At 38.8% G+C, this 26,733-nt stretch overlaps 1 protein-coding gene and 1 non-coding gene across 5 annotated transcripts in view; both read left to right on the plus strand.

Annotated features, from left to right (window-relative positions):
* LOC121479288 (amyloid beta precursor protein) overlaps window positions 1-26,733 on the plus strand; it is a 270,747-nt gene that overhangs the window by 189,999 nt on the left and 54,015 nt on the right. For all 4 annotated transcript variants that reach the window (XM_041734781.1, XM_041734782.1, XM_041734783.1 and 1 more), the window contains 2 exons: window positions 9,893-10,021; window positions 10,927-11,026. In XM_041734781.1, coding sequence (XP_041590715.1) covers window positions 9,893-10,021; window positions 10,927-11,026 — 229 coding nt within the window. The remainder of the gene's footprint in view (window positions 1-9,892; window positions 10,022-10,926; window positions 11,027-26,733) is intronic.
* Window positions 19,816-19,919, plus strand: LOC121479612. The gene has a single exon (XR_005984771.1). It is a non-coding gene; the product is annotated as a U6 spliceosomal RNA (small nuclear RNA).

Consider the following 26,733-nt stretch of genomic DNA (forward strand, 5'->3'; position numbering starts at 1 on the left):
GTCTCATTGACTTGAGAGCTTTTAAGGACAGACCCAGTAACAAATGGGTGGAAAGGAAAACAGAAGAATTAGCATTCAGTGAACAAAATCCTATAGACTATGCTGAGTGGTTTATATGCTGTTTCAGTAAAGCCTCTCAATATGACCTCCTTACCTTGCTTTGACTCTTTACCAGGCTCAATAGACAGATCTTCTAAAGACCCAATGGGAAGTATATAACTAGAGATACTAGCACTTCTCATTTGTAATTGAATTAAGGTAAATAGAAAATTATGAAGTATGGGGGTGCCTGGGTGGCTCAGTCAGTTAAGCATCCAACTCTTGATTTTGGCTCAGGTCATGAAATCAAGCCCTGCATCAGGCTTTGCACTCAGTGGAGAGTCTGCTTGAGATTCTCTCTTTCCCTCTGCCTCTCCCATCCCATGCTCTCTTGCATGCTCTTTCTCTCTCTAAAAAGAAAAAAATAGGGTACCTGGGTGGCTCAGTGGTTGAGTGCCTGCTGTTGGCTCAGGTCGTGATCCCAGGATGCTGGGATCGAGTCCTGCATCAGGCTCCTCGCAAAGAGCCTGCTTCTCCCCCTGCCATGTCTCTGCCTCTCTCTGTGTATGTCTCTCATGAATAAATAAAGTCTTCTTAACAAAAATCTTTTTTTATAAAAGGAAGAAAATTATGAAATATGTAGGAAAGGCATTATCTTGAAAGCTGTCCTGAGCCTCTGAGTCCACATTCATCACCAGATTCCCTCCACAGCAGAGCCCTGCTTCATCACAGCCTTTGAAATCAAAACAGCTCTTCATCAGATTCATAGTCAAAACATACAGCACTGGGATGTCCTTTCTCATTCCAACATAGGTTTCATTTACAGATTTATATGTGGATATCTGTTTTCATTTTATCCTTCAAAATCAAAACCCATTATGGAAACATAAATATTTCATTTTTTAGACAAATGCATAAAAGCACATTATTTAAGGATCCAGAGGTCATTACCTGTACCTGCCCTTAACCTGCTGGGCATTTTAGGCATTATATGTAGAACAGATAGCACCTAGGGATCTTCTTCTAGAAACTCATATGCACACACACAGAATTACACATGGATTTCAGAGAGTTCACTCATTTTGTGAAGCTCATCCACTGATTAGTTCAAAGATCCTAAGTTGCATTATTTATATAAGCTTTGTCTAGTTTCTTCACATTAATGTTTCCCCTAGGTCAAGGTGCTGTGGTTGGCGAGAGTATGAGGAAAGGGTGAAATTTAAATATAAATATACATATGTTTGAGCATGGTGTAACCAGTTAGAGGATGTGGGAAGTAAAAATGCCAAAATGCAAGTATGAATATGCAAAATTAGAACATATTGTAACTCTCTTCTAAAAAGTCAAGACTGTATCATAGTTGGCATTTGTCAGGTGATGAGACCATTTGACAAATCTTTGCAAAGGTCTGTGGTATACTTCTAAGCATCCTTTGTTTATGGTTTCTTCTGTACTTCTGTGGGCTTTGCCTTCTGGGCTTTATTAATCTGTTCATCATTAAGAGCTTCGATGTGATTCACTGCTTGACTGAGCAAGAGTTGAAGACCTGCCATGCAAGTCCAGAGAATTTCTGGCCCTTTGCCCTCAGTCTGGTTGATCTAAGTTCTGTATCCAGTGCATGCTGTAGTTGGTCCAGAAGTGTTGATCCTGGGGTTTGGGTCAGGTCCTGAACTTCAGTTCTGTATGCGCTCTCCACTGATTTTCAGCTGTCGTCTGTGTGACTCTGCTCTTAGTACTCTGACACCAAAGGGGTGAGGCTTTTCCCAAACTTTGACTGCTTCTGACACTAACACCATCGTTGTAATAGGCCCTACTGGTAAAGGGCTTGGGTGTCCTATTTCAGACTCCAATCCCAGGTGTCAGATATTTTCACTCACATTTTTCCTTCTGACCAACCAGCCATGAATCAGAGATTCCCACGACCCTCTCCTTGGGTTTGATAATTTACTAGTACAACTCACAGAACTCAGGTTAGTGCTTTATTTATCATTAGCAACTTACTGTAAGGGACACAACCCAGGAATAGCCAGATGGAAGCAATACATGGGGCCAGGTATGAGGGAAGGGGTGTGGAGCTTGCCGGCCCTCTTTGTGACCTCGTTGTGTTCACCAGCTGGGGAGCTGTCCTGAACCCCATGGTAAGGGGGTTTTTTATGGGAGTTTCATTAGGTAGGCACGACTGATTAAATCCCTGGTCACTGGTGACTGAATTCAATCTCTAGTCCTTCTCCCCTCCCTGGAGGACAGAGGATGAGGCTGAAAGTTCCAGCCACCACCCTCTCAGAGTCACTGGGCTAGCCTACCAGAGACAACTCTTTATCACTTCAAGTGTCCAAAGGCTCTTGTGACAGGAACCAGGGGTGAAAGGATGAAGACTGAATATTCTGACAAAAGATGCTCCTGTCACCCATGTCACTCAGGAAATGACAAGAGTTTTAGGAGCTCTGTGTCAAAGGATTGGGAAAAAGAGACCGAGTATATATTCCTTATGAGGTCACGGTACCCCAAATCAGTTCTTTCTGAGAGCTAACAAAATATCCTGAAGAAAAAATAAAAAAAGCTATACGAAACCCACCAGATTTGACAGCAGGTCACTAAACTGTGACAATAAAAACCACCCTTTAGTTCCTATATTTTATAGTAGATTTCAGCACCTATCTTTAATTTCCAGGTTTGTCATCTACATAACCTATCACACAGAATAAGCAATTTAGTTAAAAAGGATTTCTTCCTCCTTCATTTGCAAATTGGGGTTACTTATTCTACTCTTTCACAATTAGGATTGTTCTAGCTTTCGTTAGCCACATTAGAAAAAAAAGGATTAAGCAAAGGTTGAAATGAGATTGTGAAGTAGTAACATACCTTCCTCCCTAAGAAAAGAGTCTAGAAGATGCCCTTAGGATGGAATTCAATGGAGGTTCTGTTGCCAAGTCCATATTAGGAAGTTGTCTGTTTCCCTATGGAGGAGGGAAGGAATGGGATGATGATTTCTGTTTTCCTGGGAGCCATCATGTTCTATTACAGCACAAGGCCAGAGCCAAAGCCATTACCTGGTTGGTTGAGAAGGGGTGTCATCTAATGCCTCTTTGTTATCAGACCTTGAGAGACCCTGAATGCGGGCAGACACAAGAATAAATGCTCTTTCCTCGGTCGCTTCCTCAAGACTCTGCTGTTCTACTTGGCATAGAATTGTCATTTGCCTTCTTATACTCTCTTTAAGCTACAGAAACCATGTATGTGCTCTTCTGAAGAAAGAAATGTGGTTGAATTTTGCGGTGAACTTTAAAAATTTAGTTCAACTACCAGCGTTAAAGACAAACACTGCTACGATCCAGAGATTCCTTTAGACACTTAGGTGAATGTCTTTTCTTCCCCTTTGGATTCTTAAAACCGGGGGTACATGTGAAATGCTGAAATTTTGCCCAAGTGGCAAAATAAACCTGACACCATCTCAAGCAGAAAAAGGTTTAACTCTTAAGAGTGTTTCCTTAAAACCTGCATAGAAATTGTATACATTTTACATTTACATGCTTAAGATTTCTTGGAATCTGGGGCACCTGTGTGGCTCAGTCTGTTAAGCGGTTGCTTTTGGCTCAGGTCATGATCCCAGGGTCCTGGCATCCAGCCCCTGCATGAAGCTCCCTTTTCAGTGGGGAGTGTGCTTCTCCCTTTCCCTCTGCCCCCCCCCCCCCGTCCCCAACTCATGCTCTCTCTCATGCTCTCTCTCTCTCAAATAAATTAAAGCTTAAAAAATAACAAGATCTCTTGAAATCCAAGATGTAGAACTGTAAAAATAATGGTCTGTTTGTGAATACAGGAGATATTTGTATTTTCTTGATAGATGATTAACTTTCCTGGTTATAGGATTGGAAACCACTGGGATGCAATTTAATGCTCCAAAAGAAGGCTTTTTGAATAAGTCCCTAGTCACTTGGAAAGGTTAGGGCGCTCCTCATAAAGTCACTCATTTATTTCCTCCTCTTTGGTGGGAGTACACTCAGGGCTGTTAAGGGCTCCTGACATATCATTCCCTCTCATCAGGAAATGGTTTAAGGCACAAGTGTCTATTATGATAAGATGCAGGATTTCTAAATCAAGCATAAAGCTACAGAATGGAACAGTAGGGCCAATTAGTTGTTTTTAGATACCTTCCACTATGGAATAAAAAGCTACACATTCAGACATGAATGGCATTGACATCTGTTAAATGTATGTGATTGACCCCAAGTCCAGGAACACAAAATGGGAAATTGCATTTAAAAAACAAACAAACAAGGCGCCTGGGTGGCTCAGTTGGTTAAGTGTTTATGTGTGTGCTTTCTGCTCCGGTCATGATCCCAGGGTCCCAGAGTCCTGGGATCGAATCCCACATTGGGCTCCCTGCTCAACAGGGAATCTGCTTCTCCCTCTCTGCCTGTCACTCCCCTGCTGTGCGCTCTCTCTCTCTCTCTCTCTCTCTCTCTGTCAAACAAATAAATAAAATCTTAAAAAAAAAAAAAAAGTGAAAAGCAATACATTTGAGAACAGGGTAAATTAATTTTTTTAAAATATCATCTTTTATAGGAAAAGGCCATGAAATGTCCTTCAAAATTTACATCAACATGACATCAAAACCCAAGCCATAAGAAAATAAGCGATGTCCTCTTTTGAAATTAAGGGAATGAATTCTTGTTGATAATAGTTTGAATATGCTTCCTAGAGGAATCCAGCACTCTGGATGGATAGATCAAGTGGGGCTGTAAAATCAATGTTTCATGAAAATTGGGAATGAATCTTAGTGGAGAGATGCTTATTTTCAACTCAGATACCACAAAGGATAGATTTTGCTACTGCAGCTACTTGTGAAATCACATTCGGCTCTAGATTATTCATTAATTTAATTAACAAACAATTTTAGCAAGCAAATTGTGCCAGGAACTGTGCCAGCAGCTAGAGATATCTTAACACTTTCCTTCCAAGAAAGGAAAATGGTTAATGTTCCACAAGGTAAATCTTCTATTTTAGGTTAAGTCTAATCCATTTTAGTAAGAAGTCTAATCATTTTAGTAATGCCCAGTCTTAATCCTTTGAGAAATTCCTTTTGAAATGATTTTTTAAAATGCCATATGGATAGTGAATCGGATAGTGAATCGATTTTAGTGCCAAATGAAAAGTGTCAAATCAGATGCAAATAGATACTTTGTTATTAGAAACAATAGTGACAATAAAAAAGGATTGGATGTAATTAGTCCCTCTGGGGCAGAGTTTTTCCTTTTATTTTCTCTGTTCTTTGCTATAAATTTTAATAATAAGATTAGCCATCCAATGCCAGTAGTATAATCAGATTGTAGTATGAATACATACGCTATCTAAATTATGAAGTAGGGGGAATTTGCCTGGCCAAAAAAAAAAAAATGTTACTAGTTACAGAAGATTTAAAGACTTAAGAATGATTGAAAGCATATGCATAGAGATTGAAACATGTTTCTTAAACTCTGCTTACTACCAATATGCCTGAGCTACCGAATTTTTATGCTCATTTTTCTGATCACATGAACAGTCTTAACTGTAACTGTTGTAACAATAATAACACCATTTACTTTAAGAGAATACATTCCTAATTTTTCTCTTATTCTTGTGTGAATATTACTGTTTTTAATTAAAATTTCAAGAAACTTATCTTTATCCTAGCATAATGAAATAAAACACCCTAAGAGATTCCCTGTTATTCTACAATATGGTAAATATGATATACATCTAGAAATAACTAGTTTTAAGCCTTGGTAATTCTGTATCCTGACTAAAAGTAGTAAAAGCAGTTACTTCTTTATTTGATTGAAATATGCATGAATCATATACCAAAAGCAGGACCCTTTTTCCTGTTTTATTTTTTTTGACATAAAGCAAATGAAAAATATTAAAGTATAGGGAGATGTTATCTGTTTTTCTTTGTTACCTAAAAGTAGTATTTGTTTCTGAGGTGTAGACATAACTGCTATTTTATTTGGTATGATTTATCTACCTACTTCAGCATAAGAGCTAATCTGATTTTTTTTCCATTTCTAAGCATGATTCTTAGAAATGTGTTTGCATGAATAAATCAACCAAGCAGAACCATGTAATTCATTTATTGAGAGGCATGGTAATGTGTTCCTGAATTATCTCATGCCCTGAGGCATAGGCATTAGGAAGAAAAAGGCTTATGTTTGTATTAGACACACACACAGTGTGTATTTGAGCTCATATAAACAATGATGAGGTCATAGCTTACAATGGGCTCTTAGGGCTCATTATCCTTGCAGGAGCTTTGTTCCCTGGTAGAGAGATGTAGAAGCCTAGGGAGTCATGAGATCCTGGTGTGTTATCGTTTCATTGTCAAGCTCTAGGGATTTGGTGTGGGAAGTTAGGAAGATATTTCTGAAATGAAGAAATACTGGTATTAAATAAGATAAGCAAATTTAAACATGTGAATACATTCACCATTTAATTATTCATCTTAGCACATGAGAAGGATTTAGAACTAAAATCCATGCGTGTCACAAAAGCCTAACTTTTAACTATAATACCTTTAATTATTTTCTAGTAATCCTCAACAGATTGACAAAGACAGTCCCCCTGTCTTGCTCTTTCACCTCCCACTTCTGACACAGTAGCTAAAGCAAAGTGGAGTGCAAAACCAGGGACGGCAGCTGAGAGATTGAATAAGCTAAATCTGGATGGTCTTCTACATAATGAAAAGAGCGGATATTATCATGTCCCCGAAGAATATTATCTGAACTTATAAGCACTAGATACTCAGGCAAGGACTCCTAGAACAGACCCGTTTCTAGCCTCTCAGTTATTTCTTTCTGTTTTCAACTGTGTAAGTTACTTTTTGGAGTTGTCTTTAGTTGATCCATGTTAGAGTTTCTGTGAAATGCAGGATCACATAGCAATGGAAACAACGGGTTTGGGAGCCAGGGTTAGACTAGCTGTTCTCAGTGTACCCAGGGACTAGCTTTCTTAACTAGCTGTGTAACTAGCCACATAGCCCTCAAGCTTTGTGCTTTGTTTTATCTAGGATAAAACCCCAGTTGTAGGATTGATGGGAAGATTTGGGAGTTACTATGCATAAAGCACATGGTCTCTCTCATTCTATAAGGACTAAGTGTGGGACTTCTATTGCTTGGAGGAAAGAAGACGGGTAGGTGTTGGAGGCGAGGTCTGTGTGGGAGAAATGTGTATCGTGTTCCTGCTGTGAACTAATAAGCATGACCCTGGGTAGCTAACACAGAACTTTTTTTTCTTTTTAATTTTATTCATTTATGAGAGAGAGTGTGTGAGTGCACACTTGAGCATGGTGGGGGGGATGGGAGGGAAACAAAGAAGCAGACTCCCCACTGAGCGCTGACTCCCACACAGGGCTCCATCCCAGGACCTCGAGATCATGATCTGAGCTGAAGTCTGGACACTTCAACCTATTGAGCCACCCAGACACCCCAACACAGAATATTTTTAATACTCACTATGTTCAATATGAAAAATACATTCTCTGAATGGCACAGAAGAGAAAATTGGAGCCTAGATAATTTGGGGAGACATGTTCGTTTTAAAATTGATGTTAACAGTAATAATTGGCAACTGGGAATGCTGTTTTTGGTGATAGTAGAAGAAAAAAGGGGAGACCCAGATGTTAGTTATCAGAAGTTACTTCCCCATTCTCTAGTTCGAGATTGAGATTTAATGCAGGAATGCCAAGACCACTGGGAGCCTTTACATTCCAGTATACACACTCATCCCTGACCATCATTTTGGGACAGAATGCCTTCGAGGAACATTCCTAGGTGTCTGGGCTGCAGGTAAATAGGTAGATAGATTGATCGATTAATAGATATGATGAAAGCAATCCTTATGTTTAATTGAAGTATTTTTGCTTACATGAGCTCTTTAAAGAAAAAAATTCAATTTTCCTCAAAACAATGAAGCCTTTTCAAGGGAAAAAATGAAATAGAGCAACTAAGAAAATAAATGAAGCCAATCAAAGGCAGGGACATCATGAATAGATACAATTAATGGTCACCCTTTTCTGTCTCCAGTCTTGGAGGCATCATTGTACTAGAACTAGAGGGAGAATCCTGTAGGGCTCCATGTCGAATAACAAGCCAAGGATCAAGGGTATATGATTTTCTGACTGCATAATCCTACATACAAAATATCTGTCACGTTCAATAATAGCCTGTGCCTTTAAACCAGTCATCTTTTAAATATAGAGTTATAATCAATGTAGCTCATCAATTGTTCTCTTTTACTACTTTTCTTCTCTTAGGATTTAAAAGCTCATTCTCTGATTTGTAGATTCAACTAGATTTCAGAGTACAAATGAGAAGTATAATGATGTGCTACCAAAAGCTGTGTTTCCAGCTGTGATGTATACCTTTTTTGGAGTTATGGGGAAGCACATTTCTTGTAGGGTGAAAGAAATAGGGCAGATGAGCACAGGTTTATTGTCTCTTTATTTGTGTTTATTTCCTTTCTTAAGTATAGGAATGTGACCTGTGGAAAGCATAAAGCAAGCAAGTCACCCTCTCTGAGTCAGGCACTGGGTACTGTGATTCCTGATAAAGAAAGACCAGATCTGGCCCTAAAGGGTCTCACAGTTGAACAAAGCAATCAAAAACAAATAATTTAATTGATTGTGTGAAGTCCAATAGTGGGGATGTACGTAGCATTTCATGGGAGCACAAAAAAAGGATACCACTTATACCTGGGATGTCAGGGAGGTGACCTCTAAGTTAACCAAAAGAAAAAGGAAGGGACATCCCACAAAATATTACAACTTTGATCCTATACCTCCAACATACCACCTCTAGAAATAAATTCCATACCTTCCAGCTGGCTTTCACGGTGTCCATGACCTAGTTGATGATAATAACCGGGTTTGCCCAAATGACCAAAATTCTTTTCCTGGCGTGAAAATTCTTTTCATAGGATTTTGTTTGTTTGTTTGTTTGTTTGTTTGTTTGTTTGTCTGTTTTAATAACCAAGAAATGTATATCTTTGGAAATCATTTTATAAAATCACATGTGCAGGATACATATAGCAATAGAATGCAGGATCCTTCGTATGCAGGATACATATAGCAATAGAATCATTTAAGACAGAGGAGCTTTTGTTCTTATTGGGATGAATGTTTTCAGGTAAGACTGGAATAAAAATGAAACAGAACCAATTAGAAAAAAGTAGAAGCACTTAAGAAACTTAATTGTTGGTGAAAGAATTAGAATCTGATGGTGTAGAAAGAATTTAATTAAATTTCAAAGTAAAATAACTACAGTTCCACATTGGCCTTGCTCCTGGGAAAGTATACTGTGTCTTAAAGCTTATCAGTTATTCCTTGGCCTAGAAATCATTAGTGGTTATCTATTATTTTTCTCATTTTGATTATTATATTTTATATGCTTACTGACGATGGGATTATTTATACAGTATCACCATTGATATAACCATTAAGATTGTGCATATAGAAATGTAGTCTTGTATATGCCCCTATATATTTTGGTGGGAAAGGAGGAAGGATCTAACTTAAATATGACATCCCAAAACCATCTCTCTGTAACAGAATACTGCCATTTAAAAAGAAAATGTTGATTAAGGGCAGTCATCATATATGTCAAATGCTAAATGCTCTTGTTGAAATGAAAAGTGGCCAATCAACTAAGTAATTACCCATTAAGACAGAGGTGAGAAAATTGCAAAAAGATGACTCACAGTCCTTTCACATTGGAGAATGAGTTAGTGAGACCTCTGACCCGCCGCCCCGGGAATAAGCAATATTTTGCACAAACCTGAAAGTTGTTGTTTTTCTTTTTTTGTTTTTCATTTTTTTCCACGACAGCCTCGTCATGTGTTCAACATGCTAAAGAAGTATGTCCGTGCTGAACAGAAAGACAGGCAGCACACCCTAAAGCATTTTGAACATGTACGCATGGTGGATCCAAAGAAAGCTGCTCAGATCCGGTCCCAGGTAAACACAGAATGTGGTCTTCGTATGCAGCCTTGACAATCCACTAGGCTTGCTCTTTGAGTTAGATCTTTAGGTATATCCAGAGTACCTGTCGGTACTTTACCTTTATAGCAAGAGTTGTTTAATATCTGGTAAATTCTAAAGGCTCTTCTTAGACCATCATGTGACTTGACATTTTCTGTGGCTTGACATTTTCTGATCTATGAAAATAACAAGAAATATAAAAATCTCAAGTGTTGACTGCCAGTTCTTAAGGAACCATTTAAAACTAATGACTAAAATGAAGACAACAAAAGTTATATTAGCCAAAACCTCTAAAATTGGTTCTATTAACTTGTGACAGGCAATCATAAACTCCACTGCTACCACAGTGCTAGGAATAATGTGAGCCTAAATGAAGCCCTGTAATAATATATTTTATTTCCATCCCCAAAAGTTGACAAATGAGATCTACCCCTGGCCATCTGAAATTTTACATTTCTGTAAATAGAAGAATTTTAAATAACTAGATGGATGGATGAATAGAATGAAAGAAATAACCGGTCAAATTGAAATATGTTCCTATCTTTTGAAAAATTTTTACAGAAATAGATTTAGAGCATTAGGGGTTATTTAGGGACCCTAAATATTAGGAATCAGAGTTGGACAGAAATGCTCTTTTCACTTGGCTTTGTAATTATGGCTACAAGCATATAATATGGTGGGAAGTTTAAAGTAGCTCTAACGTTACAGAATAAAGGATGGAAGAACAAAAAAAATCATGATGACCTTTCAGGTCACAAGTTCCAGCAGCGTATTGTCAGTTTTATTTTGGAAGTTTGTATCTCTCTGTGGTGCTTGGTAAGGAAAACAACTTCTCCCTGCTCCAAAGATGCCTCACCTGGAGCTGTTGCCCTTTATTGCAGGTTATGACACATCTCCGCGTGATTTACGAGCGCATGAACCAGTCCCTCTCTCTGCTCTACAATGTGCCGGCAGTGGCTGAGGAGATTCAGGATGAAGTCGGTAAGTAAGGTCTTCTCTTGACGCCAAGCATTTAAATGTATTCTTCTCCTGTTGGAGAGAAAAATCAGCCACCTGAGTGTGTCTGCAGCAAGAACCACCAGTTTTCTGATCTGTGGGAGGAGAAACAGCAGATTTCCTTCTGGGGCAGGGGGGTGGAAATCATCATCACCTCATGAGTGGCATGGTATCCTCATTTCATAGGTGAAGGAGCTCAGGCTTAGAATTTAAGAAATGTACTTGCCTGTGGCACACATATCCTAAGGAGCAGAGCAAAAGCTCAAAACTGCATCTGTGTTCCAACTTCGAAGTTATTGTTGTTTCAGTAATGCATCTTTCTCTGGTGCCCCTCCCCTAATAGCCATGAGTGTTCTCTGAGCCATGTGGTTGTTTAAAGTCATGATATATTTGCCCCCCATCTTTCATTAAGCTTCTATTTTGAAGTAATCACAAATTCATGGAAAAATAGTACAGAGAGGTCCAGTATGCACATCACCCCCCTTCCTCAAGAGTAACATCTTCCATAACTATGATAGTTCTCAAAACCAGGAAATGGACATTGTGTACCCACTCTTTTATGTCCCAATTTTTCCTAATGCCATGTTTAATAGTTCAGATGAGTAAGTTCTCTCATTTTTGTTTTTCTTGGAAAGGGAGTAGAGTATCGCATAAAATAAGTCTCTACAAACCCCACCCCCCAGTGCCCATATTTGTTTAATATGACCTCTTAAAAGTACATGGGTGGCAGTTATGCTAGTGAATCTTTCAACATAAAAGAACTGAATGTATCCTCGAGATTTGGTACAGAAGCTGTCAAGAAATAAACAACCTGTCCTTCTCCATAAACAGGCTTGCCCTTTGTTAATTGAGTTGGAAATGGGTGCATGTTATCTGAATTGAGAACACCCAGGATGTTGTAGATGTGTACACCCATCACAGGAATTCCTCCTTTGAAGTGCCCGAAACACTCCTTGGCTTGCTTTTTACGTTTCATGCCAGTGCTATTGTGCTCGCTCTTTTCTAACCCAGCACTGCTCTATAAATGTTGCTTGTATTGCTATCAAATATTTGGCATGCATCAGACAATGAGGATCTGCTCATGATGAGTGTTAACACACAGAATCAAGTATACTTCAAGCCACATGCTTGAAAAAAAAACTTCATAATAATGCTATCTAAACTTCTGTTCAGAAGGAATTCAGTGTTGAACGAGATCTCTCTTTTTTTTTAAGATTTTATTTATTTATTCATGAGAGACACAGGGAGAGAAAGAGACACAGGCAGAGGGAGAAGCAGACTCCCTGTGGGGAGCCTGATGTGGGACTCGATCCCAGGACCACGGGATCACGACCTGAGCCAAAGGCAGATGCTCAGCTGCTGAGCTACCCAGGCATCCCCCTTGAGCAATATCTTAAGAGGATAATCAAGAGAGTTTTTAGTCTATACCATGGATTAAAGAGAAGCTTTCCAGTTAATCTTCCACTCTATTACATTTCTGTAAGAAATGAATGTTCTTGTTACATATATTTGGGGGCAGAAATTTGTAAAGAACTTTTAAAACACTGTATCTCAAGTAAGTATAAGAAAATTCCCCATTCAGGTATAGAAAGGACAAAAATCAAAGAAATCATCACTCTTAATGAACTGGAGCACAAGTCTCCTAGATGAATGTATTTTTGCCTGATACCTGTCTTAACAAGCTTATTTTCACGTATGTCTTCAATTGAGATACTGTTAGTAATACCAAACTATAGAGAAATAAGCCATTGTGAAGGACTAGAAAGTTAATGACCAATATACCACTCTCACCCAGTAATTATGGTTGGCCCTTTATCACTAAATTATCAGAGCTTTTTATTCAGCAAAATACTACTGAAAACAGTGGCCACCAATGAGTCACACTTCCACAGAACAGATGGTGAATCAGATATCTTGTATGTTGCAAAATGCCCAAGAATAGGACAATACAGTGAACTTCAGATCTCAGTGACAGGGAGGATATTCAGATAAATTAGAATCATGGAAATTTTTTCTTACAAAAAAAAGAAAACCTCAACTATGAAGTTGAATTGAGAACATGGTATTTTTTTTTTAATTTTTGTCATTCTAAATGTACTAATACCAAATCCTGAAAGATAATCTTTTGAAAAATCTTTCTTGCCTCCATTTTTAAGTGGCCATTTCCCGTAGAAAGAGAAGTTTGCCTTAATGAACTTTCATTAAGTAGACCTATTTACCTACCATTCGAGCTCCCAAGTACTATACCTAATAACATTTTACAGTATTGTCCTATATAATTTCCATGACCCTCTGCTATTTGGTTATCTGTCCAATTCACATACTTTGACACTCATTTTATTAAATAATGTTGCCCACCTTCACTTTCTTTCCTATCAGAGTCTGAGACTATTTATTTGATTTGCTTCACCAGTAAGTGTGAATAACCAAAACTGCTCTATTAGTTTTGTGAAAGCTTGTGTTTTTTATTATTTTATAATAATTTTTTAGTTTGGTTTGAATTATTATGTGCAGGTTCCCAGGCACAGCCCATATATTACTTCATGTTTTCCGTTTAAGAAAAAGAGTAATTTGCATGCAAATTATGAAGTTTCCTTGCAAGAAAAGGCTTAAGGCATTGTTTGTAGAGGGGGAAAAAGTTCCCTTATTCATTTAAAATAGCTGTTTAGGACTTTGCTTTTTATTCAGCAAATGATAGAATCAATATATTCAGGAAAATATACATCTTCAATGTCCATATGCTGTTTTAATTGTCTTTTAACCCTTGCAAAAGGCAGTATTCCTTCGTCTCTGCTCTTCAGCTCAGCCTTTGCTTTGTGAGATTGCTATTTCAAAATGATTAGGGTTTTATGTCCTTTGTAATCTTTCTTACATCTTTGCTAAAAGGATTCTTTTCTATCCTTTCTATCAGCACTGAGTTATTTATCAAAGTGCTTCATTTTGCAGCTACCTCAAGGCTAAAAATATTGGCGCTCCCAATTCGGAGATGGCTGTCTCACAGAAGGCTATAATGACCAATTTATGAGAAAAGCAGTAGGAAGGAAAGGGGAAGGAAGGAATCATTGTTTCGTACCCTGGGCTTTTTTTCTTTTAGCATTCAAAATTAATAAAAACACGCATTATTATAAACCAGATGTTGGAGGGATCTCTGGCTGAATAAATCCACAATGAATGGGGTAGGAGTGAAAAATGTGGCAGGGGATCAAGGAACTCGTGCTCATGAAAGAATGCTTATAATTTATTATTACAATTTTACTATGGCCTCTTGATAGAACTCTTTGGGGAAAATTCAGCATGCTTATTTCAAAGACAGTGTTTCCATTCTCTGCCCCTCACAAACCTACTGATTTGGGGATTTAATGGATCCAAAGTACTTTAAGTTGAAAATAGAATACTTATAGCAGTTGCCAAACCAACAAAATGGAACATTGATTTCTACCGAGAATTTTAAGTATCCTTGTATGTAATTGTTAGTCAAGGAAGAACAGCAAGGAGAAAATAAATTATAAGAGGAGGTGAGACAGCTATCAGCTAATTGGAGTCATGCTCTTCGTTTTTCCTAAGGAATGCCTTTTAAATGTATATACATTTATTATTTTATAGATGATTCAGGTATTTGGAAATGAGAACATTTGTTTCATAAGTTACCAAAGATATACTCCTTCTTTAGTTTTACCAACAGTCTCCAAGCTCCTTTTCACATTTTCCCCAGCATGGGCACCTCAATTACAGGTACGGCCAACATTTGTTTGCCTACCTCTCAAGGTATTATCTTTGTCCCCCTCTTTTTTTTTTTAAGATTTTATTTATTTATTCATGAGAGACACAGGCAGAGGGAGAAGCAGGCTCCTTGCAGGAAGCTCGATGTGGGATTCAATCCCGGGACTCCAGGATCACCCCCTGTGCCAAAGGCAGATGCTCAACCACTGAGCCACCCAGGTGTCCCTCTTCGTCCCCTTCTTGACAAGACAGTTCCTTTTCCAGAATAGACCCACTTATTTCATTTATTTATTTATTTTTAAATTGAAGTATAACTGACATAAAACATTATATTTTATGGTTTCAGGTATAAACATGATTTCATATACAGTATCTGTATACATTGCAAAATGATCGCCATAAGTCTACTTAACAACTGTCCCCGTACAGAGTTAATTTTTTTTCTTGTCATGAGAACTTTTAAGATCTGCTCACTTAGCAGCTTTTAAATATGCGGTAGAGTCACATTAATTACAGCAGCATGCTGTACATTACATCACCATGACTTATTTTCTAGCTGAAAGTGTGTACCTTTTGCCCCCCATTATCCATTTTGCCCACCTCCCAGCCCTTGCTCCTGGCAACCACCAATTTGTTCTCCGTATCTATGGGTATGGGTTTTTTTAGATTCTACACTTATATTTGTCCTTCTCTGATTGACTTACTTCACTTAGCGTAATGCCCTCATGGGCCATCCATGTTATCACAAATGGCAAGAATCCTTTCTTTTTTATGGCTAAATAATAAGCCATTGTATGTATATGAATATGTGTGTGTGCACATGTATGTACATTGCATCTTCTATATCCATTCACCCATTGGTGGACATTAGGTTATTTACATGTTTTGGTCATTATAAGTAGTGCTGCAATGAACACGGGGTGCATACATCTTTTCAAATTTGTGTTCCCATTTTCTTTGGATACATACCCAGAAGTGAAATTGTTGGATCATATGGTATTTCATTTTTAATCTTTGAGGAACCTCCATATTGTTTAACATGAAAGTTGCACTAGTTTACATTTCTGTCAACAGTGCACACAGGTTCCCTTTTCTCCACATCTTCACCAACACTTGTTATTTCTTGTCTTTTTGATAATAGCTTCTAACAGTTGTGGTTCGAAACACTGCGGTGTGGTTTTGATGTACATTTCCCTGATAGTGATGTTAAGCATCTTTTCATGTGTCTTTTGGCCATTTGTATGTCTTCATTGGAAGAATATCTGTTCAGATCCTCTGCCCATTTTTTAATTAGATTGTTTTTGTGGGTTTTTGTATTTTTTTTGTTTTTGCTTTTGAGTTGTATGAATTCTTTATATCTTTTGCATATTAACCTCTTTTTTAAAGATTTTATTTATTCATGAGAGACAGAGAGAGGCAGAGACATAGGCAGAGAGAGAAGCAGGTTCCCTGTGGAGAGCCTGATGTGGAACTTGATCCCGGACCCTGGGATCATGACCTGAGACAAAAGCAGATGCTTAACCACTGAGCCATCCAGATGCTCTGGTTATTAACCTCTTATTAGATATATGATTTGCAAATATTCTTCTCTCAGTAGGTGGCCTTCTTATTTTGTTGATGATTTACTTTGTTGTGCAGAAGCTTCTTAGTTTCTTATCTTTGCTTTTGTTACTTTTGCTTTTAGAATCAGACCAACACTGATGTCAAGGAGCCTACTACCTGTGTTTTCTTCCAGGGGTTTTATGCTTTCAGATCTTACATTCAGGTCTTTAATCCATTTTTTAATTCATTTTCATATGTGGTATAATATAGGGGTCTAGTTTCATTCCTTCGCATGTAGCTGTTCAGTTTTCCAAGCACCATTTGTTGAAAAGATTGTCCTTTCCCACTTGTATATTTTTGATTCTTTGGTCAGAAATTAATTGACCATATATATGTGGGTTTATTTCTGGGCTCTGTTTGCTCCATTGATCTATATGTCTATTTTTATGCCAGTACCATGCTCTTTTGATTACTATAGCTTTATAATCTAGTTTGAAATCAGGGAGCATGATGCCTCCTACTTGTTCTTCATTCTTAAGATTGCTTTGGCTATTTAGAGTTTTTTGCATAGAACCACTTAGTTTTTAAATGAGAAAATGATAATACATTGTCAAGTGAACCTGCATACAAACATTTTAATCTCCAAAATGGGAAAGTATATAATGACAGTAGCACCCCAGTTTCTTGATGCTTTGACTGCCATGTTGATGTATCTCTAGCCAGCAAAATAGAGCCCTGCCACACCAGTGAAGTCATAGCTCCCACTCAAATGGTCTGTAAACAGTCTTAGGAGGTTACAACCCTTAAGTGTTTAACTTGTCCATAGTGGCTAGTTTCATGCTTTGTATTTAGCTCTCTATACTTTATTTGGATGAGATATGTAAGCTGTCTTTTTCTTCCTTAGAAGTTTAGTTATTGAATCTAAAATTACAATGTATGTATCATCCAGATGATCTGTGGACATCTTTGCTAAAGTCCTTTTAGAAGTTGACATGTAACAGGCACCTGGGTGGCTTCAAAAGGGATTGCATTAGATCTGTAGATCAATGTGAGTAGTATTGCTATTGTAATTCTTTAATGAAGTTTAAAAAACACTGTAGCTACTTGAACAGATATCCACTATGAAATGATTCCACTCTGACCCCATTTGGGAGGGTTACTGTTTAGAAGTAGAAGGAAAATTAATTTAGCAAACTGGCACCTTTTACTCCAAATGTTGCTTTTCCTTAAATCATGATGACTGTGACACATCTGTGGTTTTTGTCTGTTCTCATGCCATTTCTCTTTTGCCACCCACTTGGTCGAGGGTGAAGCTTAAAGCAGTGCCTCCCACACCAAGTTCTGCTGATTCCTGTGACGATCCAGTACAGGTCTCAAGTTTTTTCTTAACTCACCAGCTCTTTACGTTTGGCCCTGTAATTTGAGTTAAAACCCAAAAGGAAATCTTTAGTAGCTAAATCTTTAGTAACTCAGAACGATTGAGGAGTGAAGTCTGACCACAGTGGTGGCTGCTAGACTACTTCTTGGCATAGAATCCTACAGCAGATGTGTCCTGATTTTTTTTTTTTTTTGGTAGAATCTTGGGAAAAGCTAGTGATTTTAGACTGGAAGAGGAGCTGGTTATTTTGTTTTTCACAAGCAGCTGCCTCCAAGGTTCATATTTTAAAAGAGGAGGGAAAAAATTGCAGTATACCTGCCACTCTAAATATAGAGATGCATTGAAATTGAGATTAATTTTGAAATATATTTCCACAAAGACTAACTGGGAATGAGATGAATGTGTTTGCATTGCGATAGAGTATGGAAGGAATGTTAATTTGCCTCTTGCTGTTTAACTCGGAAACAAATTTTGCAGTGTATTCCCCGAGTAAGCCCCATTACTTTTTGTTAACTGTTCTCCTGTCATATATAATATGGGCTGCTTGAGAAAGTAGGTCGTAGACAGTAGGGTAGCGTACCTGATAAATAACAAGAGATCAATCCATTAACTTATTTCAGATTATGAGGCAGTTGTACAGAGGAATGTTGACTGGGTATGAATTAAAACACTGTTCAGAAAGAACTCTTTGGCCTTCAAGTCAGAAACACATGGTCAAAGGGCCAAGGCCAGGGCTGTTACTTAATTTCAACTAGTGTTGACAGATTTATTGACCTAAGATAGTGGGTTTATTTATTTTTTTTTTTAAAGAATTTTATTTTATTTTATTTATGATAGTCACAGAGAGAGAGAGAGAGAGGCAGAGACACAGGCAGAGGGAGGAGAAGCAGGCTCCATGCACCGGGAGCCCGATGTGGGACTTGATCCCGGGTCTCCAGGATCACGCCCTGGGCCAAAGGAAGGCGCCAAACCGCTGCGCCACCCAGGGATCCCGATAGTGGGTTTAAAGTAGCCTATTTAATGTGTTGGTTTTTTTATAAATATTGTTCATTTATTAAAACATGAGTTAAAGCTGACTATTTCTTTGAAACAGTAAATGATGACTCCTTGTATTGACCTGTGCATTGCTCTGTCTTTGCTTTTGGTTTTGGTGGCACTTAGGGGAGCCTACCCATCTCTTGAGAGCAGATGTTTGGCTTCCTCTTTAACACTGAACTTGGTAAACCTGGTCCTAAGGCCATAGAGACCATAGATACTGTCGTCTTAGAGAAGGAAGAAGGGGCAGCTGCAAGTCTCATGCCTTGCAGAAGCAATAGCCCGAGCCAGCTTGGCCTTGGCAAACTATTCATCTTCTTTTTCAGAGGCTGTAACAGTGAAGTGGTAGCTCTGAGGCTATAGCGATTTGTTCTGAAGCTTTGCCAAGTTATGAAGGAACTTCCTGGGATGTGAGCAGTGGAGGGCTGGAAGCACAAGAGGGAACATATCCTATTAATATGATTATACTTATTAGCATTTCATACTGTTTTTATTTAGTAAGCTCTAGAAGCAACCAGATTTCACGTTCTGGGTTTGGGGTAGGGGTTGGTCGAAAGATTACTGTTCAAAATTCTAAATTAGTCACTCTTCTACCAAAATCCTACCTTCACTTTGTTGATTATTAAGACTTGGAGGAATTAAAATGGATTTACTCTCAAATGATAGTCAACATATGTGGTAGAAGGGAAAGTTCCAGACATCCTCTTTTTGATATAACATACAGCATAAGAAAAGTATTGTGTATGTAGCTGGATGTGAAAGCATTGATCATTCATAATGTGACCTTCCTGTATTACATTAAAACTGTTTTCTTTACCTAAGGAAGGACTGTGACCAAGTAACATATGCTTCTGCTTCTCTCTGTTTATGTTTCCAATGATACCAGAAAGCAGTTTTCTAAACTTTTCATATATGAAACTTTGTTATTCTAGTTAATAGTTACAATTTTTAAATTGTTACTGTTTTCTATTATCAAACAGATTATATCACGTCAAAAGGAAGCTAACATTATCATTGCCACTGAGAGCTCACTAGTAAACATCTTCATTCTCAGTGACCTCTCAAAGTGGTCTTAGAAGGTTTCAGAGGTATATCTGTGGTGCTCACTTCAGCACATCTCCTAAAATTGAAACAATACAGAAAAGATTAACGTGGTTCCTACGCACATATGAGATGCAAATTTATGAAGCATCCCCTATTTTTCCTTATTTCACTTATATCTAGAGGATGACTTAGAGGCATCTAGAGTAATAAATTCACAGAGACTGAAAGTAGAATAGTAATTGTCAGGTCCTGGGGGAAGGAAGGAATGAGGAGTTCGGGTTTAATGGTGCAGAGTTTCAGTTCGGGAAGATAAAAAAAAACCTCTGGAAAAAGACAGTAGTGATGATTTCACAACACTGTGAATGCATTTAATGCCAGTGAGCTATACACTTAAAAATGGTTAAAATAGTAAGCTTTATGTTTATGTATACTTTATCACGATAGAAGATAGGTCCATATGTACATCATTTGCTATCGTGAATAGCAAGGGGATCCAAGAATTAACCAGGGATGTTGGAACTTAATGAGTATTTATTAACACCTACCATATTCCAGATTCTGTTCTTAGATGTATTGAAGGTGTGGGGCACAATCTTTCCTACTTAGAATCTGCCTGGGGAGACTTTAAGTAAATCGAGTTGCGAAGGAGGCTGCCCTCATTATGCTGAGGGATGTTGATTGCCATGTCTCTTGGTATTAGGTAGTGACATCTGACAGCCATTCCTTTTCTTGTACCATCACTCACTGAAGATTATCGAGAAGGGAGCTTCGCGTTTTCAGCTGCCTCAGCTACATCATTTCGTAGGCTCAGAACAACTGGGATATGCCTCATCACATGTCTTGTCAGTAAAACTGAAGACTGACTCCACTCTGATGTCCCATATCCACTGGTATTTGTTCTGTGTCCCTGCTGATGCCAAGCTAAATGAAACTGGGTTCGGGGAGCTATTTATTCAGGTTCCACAACTGTGTTTTTAATGATTTTATTTACTTATTTGACAGAGAGAGAGAGAGCACAAGTTGGGGGGAACAGCAGGCAGAGGAAGAGGGAAAAGCAGCCCCTCCCAACCCCTGAGCAGGGAGCCTACCTCGGTGCTCTATCCCAGGACCCTGGGATCATAACCTGAGCTGAAGGCAAATGCATAACTGACTGAGCCACACCCAAGCACCCCTTCCACAACTTTTCTTTGAAAATGTCCCCCCTTAGCAGATTCAACTCAGTAGATGTGCTTCCGAAGCTCAAAGACTCAACACCGTTGAAGACCTGAGTCAATATTGAGGTGTTTATAAAGGACATAAACAGCTGCGTTGTTCATTTTGCAGGATTTTTTAGCACATTTGTATTCTCTATTTGCTTAGAAATCATACACCAACACATGAAAAATGGCAACCGCCATGCCTTCTCGTATATGATTGCCATTAGATTGTTTTTTGTGCAGGACAAGCACAGATTTCTCTGAAAGCATAAGGTAATAATCCTTAGCCAGAGCCTAATCGTTTGTGAGGGATCCGACATAAAGGTTTTAGCTCTGTGAGTGTTAGCTGCTAAAGCCCTTCAAATCATACACATCATTAGGCTGTCTCCTAAACCAGGGCAGGGATCATTCTCACGACGTTGTGAGCACAGTTCATTGGTTGCCACTCAGATGTCTTTAGAAAAAGGAATAGAAGAGGAAAGAAAAAGATTTTATGGGTATTTTTTGTACGTTTATCTTCTGTACTTGGTTGTCTTCTTTTTGATGACTGATTTACTTTTTGCTTTCTTTTCTTACGACTCACTTGGTCCTCAAAATAACCATGGACAGCCAAAGCGGATACTAACTCCTTTTGTTCTGCATGAGCCTGACTTTCCAGTAAAGTTGATATTATACCTACAGTCCCAGACACATTTATTTATCCTGTTCCATCTGTCTGCAGCACCCACACCCAATCGTGGCCTATTGAGATCCTATTGCGCTTTCAAAACCCCAACTCTCATGTCATCTCCCTTTGAAATCACAAAGCATCCACCCGCCGGTCATCTATTTTACATATTACATGTGTCTATTATTGCTTTGATGTGTACATATCAACTAATAGCCACATCCTGAGTATAAGCTTTTTGAAGGTATGAATCCAATTTTATGCATCTGTGTCTCCTCAAGGAGATTTTTAAGTATAAGTAATTACAAATGCCTGTCTTCAAGGAATTGTTTGATTAAAAGCAGTCCTTGGACCAGCAGTATCAGCATCCCTGCAGTCTTGGTAGAAATGCACATTTTCTGGTCCCACCCCTGATCTTTTGAACCAGCAACACCAGGATGGGGATCAGTGATCTCTTTTTTAGCAAGTTATCCAAGTGACTCTGACACACACTAAACTTTGAGAACTACTGGTTTAGAGTATATTTAACTTAATGAGCAGTGAATAAACAGTAAGGATCTATTCTCGCACCCCACTGAGCCATCATATTACCTATATAGTTACATCCTAAATCCACATGATAAAAACTAGATGCCACAAACAAATATTTAAGATGAAAACATAAATGAATTATTATATTTGATTAATTCATGGATACAACAGCTCCAATTCACAGGAGCAGAAACATAATTGCTAAGCAGTCACAAATATGCATGACTGCTCATGATTAAATAGTACACATCAAAACATAATTTTTTAAGTGTCAAATTACTAATTTTAAGAAATCTGCCCACTACTGTCATGACAAGAATAAGTGAAAAGGCACTCACATAAGCTACAGCTCAATGTATGGGTGTCACCTATGGGACCATTTGACTCTACCTCACAAAGTAAATGCACAGTCTCTTCTAATTTAGCACCAGATCCCTGCAGATATACTGACTGGCACACTGGTGGAGAGAGGTATCACTGCTTAAAACTTTGACACCCCTTACTGCTGTTTATACATTTTTTTAAAATGGATTTTATTTATTTATTTAGAGAGTGAGTGTGAATGGCAGGGAGGGGCAGAGGGAGAGGGAGAGAGAATCTCAAGCAGACTCCACACTGAGCACAGAGCCTGGCATGTGCTCTGTCTCACAACTCTGGGATCATGACTTGAGCCGAAACCAAGAGTCAGACACCCATCCAAACTGAGCCACCCAAGCACCCCTGTTTATATTTTTTTGCTAAGTGTTACTACCTTTAAAATAACTATATAGAAAGGAGCAATGATAGACGACTCAATTTCGCCTTGTCGGACACCTCTGTAATTTATACTTCTCTCTTTTGGGAGTTCAGTGCCCCTAAAGTTACGAGGAGATTGCAATATGTGACGTTGGCTGGAAGTGCAACATTCCAAGAAACTTAGGAGGAAAGGGTCTAAGCCACCAATCTAAATAATTAGTGACTGTGTTGTTAGGTCATCTCTGTTTTCTTCTGGATTTTATATAAAATCAGTGATCACTATAGAGCTCTTAGTTTCCCTGTAATTCAAGTAAAAGAAAGGAAATACTTTCTAATACAGTTCTGCTTTCCTCTCTTTCAATTTATTGAGGTAATTGATGTCAGTCAAAATGAATTCTAGACGTTCTTAGCAATTTTTTTTTAATACTGGGAACATGGGGAACCCTGGGTGGCTCAGTGGTTTAGCGCCCCCTTTAGCCCAGGGCGTGACCCTGGAGACCCGAGATTGAGTCCTGCATCGGGCTCCCTGCTTGTGTAGCCTGCTTATCCCTCTGCCTGTATCTCTGCCTCTCTCTCTGTCTCTCATGAATAAATAAAATCTTTTTTTTTTAATTTTTTTATTTTATTTATGATAGTCACAGAGAGAGAGAGAGAGGGAGAGAGAGAGAGTGGCAGAGACACAGGCAGAGGGAGAAGCAGGCTCCATGCACCGGGAGCCCGATGTGGGATTCGATCCCGGGTCTCCAGGATCGCGCCCTGGGCCAAAGACAGGCGCCAAACCGCTGCGCCACCCAGGGATCCCTGAATAAATAAAATCTTTAAAAAAAAAAAAATACTGGGAACAGACACTTGGAACAAACCAACCAAATTTGAATGTTTTGAAGATATAACAATGAAAGGAACAGCCCCTCAATTTTCTAAGAATCAAACTGAACAGTTTCCAAACTCTTTTTGGCAATGCCAGTTACCATGAGAGAAAGAGAAAAAAAAAGCTGTTTCAAGAAATATCTAAATTTTGTTTAGGTATGAGAGAAATTGAGGCAAGACTGTGAATTTACTAAAACACAGTTATCAAAAAAGGGGAGGGTTTCCTAACCAGCCTCTCTGTTGATTATCATGGAGTGTGTGTAAGTCAGATGTTCTATGACAATGTAAGAGAGACTTTGCTTTCTAGATCTCTTTGATGGTATGGACCTGCATCCACCCTGCTATCTAGACCTCTTCAAAGGAACAGAAAAGTGGAACCAAACCTTTCCATTTTCAGACTACAGATTCTGGGTGATTTAGTGGCTTGATCAAAATTAGAGTCTGTGAATGTGCTGTAAAAACAGCCAAGGCCCAGGAGGTTCAGTATGTCTGGCCAGATCCCTTCGGAAATCAAAGAATGTCTTCACATACTTGGGTGTGAACAAATATGATGCTTTAAAAAAAATAAATAGGCACATTAGAACAGAATTGGGAGCCCTCTGGGAGATTGGGTCTGAGTGTTCTGGTTTTATATAAGGCCTTGATCATCTGGGCTTTAAGTCCTTGGAATGACCCATTAATAGAGCAGGCTAACCTGATGAGCTGAATGACCCATGGCTCATAACTTGAGCCTTTCCTCATTGTTTTGCATGATTGCTGCAGCTTTGTGCCATCAGCTAGTAAACGGAAAAGAGTATCTGGCATTTGCTGATGTCCTCAGTCCGGTTGCTGTAAGCCTCTAAAGGGCATACACACTCCCCATGGAAGCTGTTACTCTGAAAATTATAGGTTTTTAATGTGTTCCTGGGGCCAATCAAAGCTCAATTATAGGGAGGAAGTCTTGTTAAAAATTCACATTCCTGGGCCCCTACCTCTGACCTATAGAAAGCTGCATTTTCCTTACCTCCCCAGAGGATTCTTTTTTTTTTTTTTAAGATTTTATTTATTTATTCATGAGAGACAGAGAGATAGAGAGAGAGAGAGGCGGAGACACAGGCAGAATGAGAAGCAGGCTCCATGCAGGAAGCCTGACATGGGACTCAATCCCAGGTCTCCAGGATCACACCCTGGGCTGAAGGCGGCGCTAGACCACTGAGCCACCCGGGCTGCCCTCCCCAGGGGATTCTTAAATATTCAGAAGTCTTGCTTATATGAAATAGCAGAAATGTAAGGATTCTTACAGCCTCAGATTACAATTTATATTAGTCTTGAACATGGAGGAATTGCCATTGTTGTCATTGAAAATGAATATATCCCAGTAAATAGGCCATGTGGATTTCTAATGCTGTGACTGTATAAAATGTGAAAGTGAAGCATTAGTAACCTTGAAGTTCGGATTCATTGAGAATTTGTTTAGGTGTGACAGGGCTGATGGTCTTATTTATCCAAGACTACTTATTAGCTATGAAAAAGGACCGGCATAAACTGCTTATTAATGTTGATTAACCGTATCTAAAAGGAGTAAATAATAAAAGCAATAGAGCAGGCTTCGGTGAGAAAATATCATCTTTTATAACATGTTCCACCACTTACTTCTTTTTGTGCTCCTTCAGAAATTGTGAATCTGCTGCTCTACCAGAACCTTTCCTTCCCACTGTAGATTCTTCATTTGCTATCATTGATACTGACATTCTACTTAAAGAAATTATCCGTTTAGGCTCCCTTCAAATTCAAAGTGATATTTTTTTAATAAGGAGTGAAAGGGAAAATTGACAAAATACGCTCGGAGTTGTCAGCATTGGAAATGACAAATGGTAAAAGCTTAATCGTGAAGGATCATCAGAGAGCTTAATGTTAGCTCAGATTGTCAGAGAGCTTAATGTGTCTCTCTCTGGGAATTGACAAAAAAAATTAGCAAGAAAAGGCGTGCTGAGAACCACCTCCGGGTGCCAAACCTGAGAGGTGACTCACTCTGTTAAGCAGTGGTATACATATTCTGCAGGTTACACAGGAAAGCAAATTGTATTCCTTTGTTCCTTTTTTTTTTTAAGGTTTTATTTATTTATTCATCAGAGACAGAGAGGCAGAAACATAGGCAGAGGGAGAAGCAGGCTCCTTGTGGGGAGCCTGATGCAGGACTCGATCCCAGGACCCTGAGATCACGCCCTGAGCCGAAGGCAGACGCTCAACCACTGAGCTCCCCAGGTGCCCCTGTATTCCTTTGTTTCTTAAAGTATCTTGTGTGGTGCCTTGGCCTAGAAATCACAAAGCATCTCCTCATTTCCCCCAAAGTGAAGGGATCACATGATTACAAATGTCCCAGACACATAGGGAAATTGTCATTTGTCATTTGGCCTTTTTTCCCCACCTGCAGTGAAGAAAGGTAGCAGAGGGGGAGCATTTGAGAACTTTCTTGGCAAAATGGCCGTAAAAATTTTTTTTTAAATTGAAAAGCCCCAAAGGTCAAATGTACTTTCAAACCCTGAACTGAGTCATATCTGAAATAAATCACTTCCATGTCATCTCTGTGAAAGGTGTGTAGTGCAAGAAATTCACCTGGTGAGCCCTTGATAGTTTATACTTCCTGCTCTCATCTTTAGCTTTCTTTCTTAAAAACCACAAAAAAGGAAAAGAAAGAAGCAAAAATGCCTTAGAGAAAGTTGTTTTGACCTTTGCTTTTTCGCTTATCTGGCTATGATGAGATGAGTGTCTTAGTGAGTTCAGGATGCCGTAACAAAACTCCACAGACCAGGTGGCTTAAAGCAAAAATGGGTTTGGGATTTTTTTTTTCACAGTTCTGGAAACTGGCAATCCAAGATCAGGTCTTAACTAGTTTAGTGTCTCCTGAAATCTCTCTCCTTGGCTTGTGGATAACTGTTTTTTTGCTGTGTCCCCAAGTGGCCTTTTCACCCACAGAGCAAGAGAGAGCTTTCATGTC

Source organism: Vulpes lagopus, chromosome 20 (assembly GCF_018345385.1).
Source record: "Vulpes lagopus strain Blue_001 chromosome 20, ASM1834538v1, whole genome shotgun sequence".
Taxonomy (NCBI): domain Eukaryota; kingdom Metazoa; phylum Chordata; class Mammalia; order Carnivora; family Canidae; genus Vulpes; species Vulpes lagopus.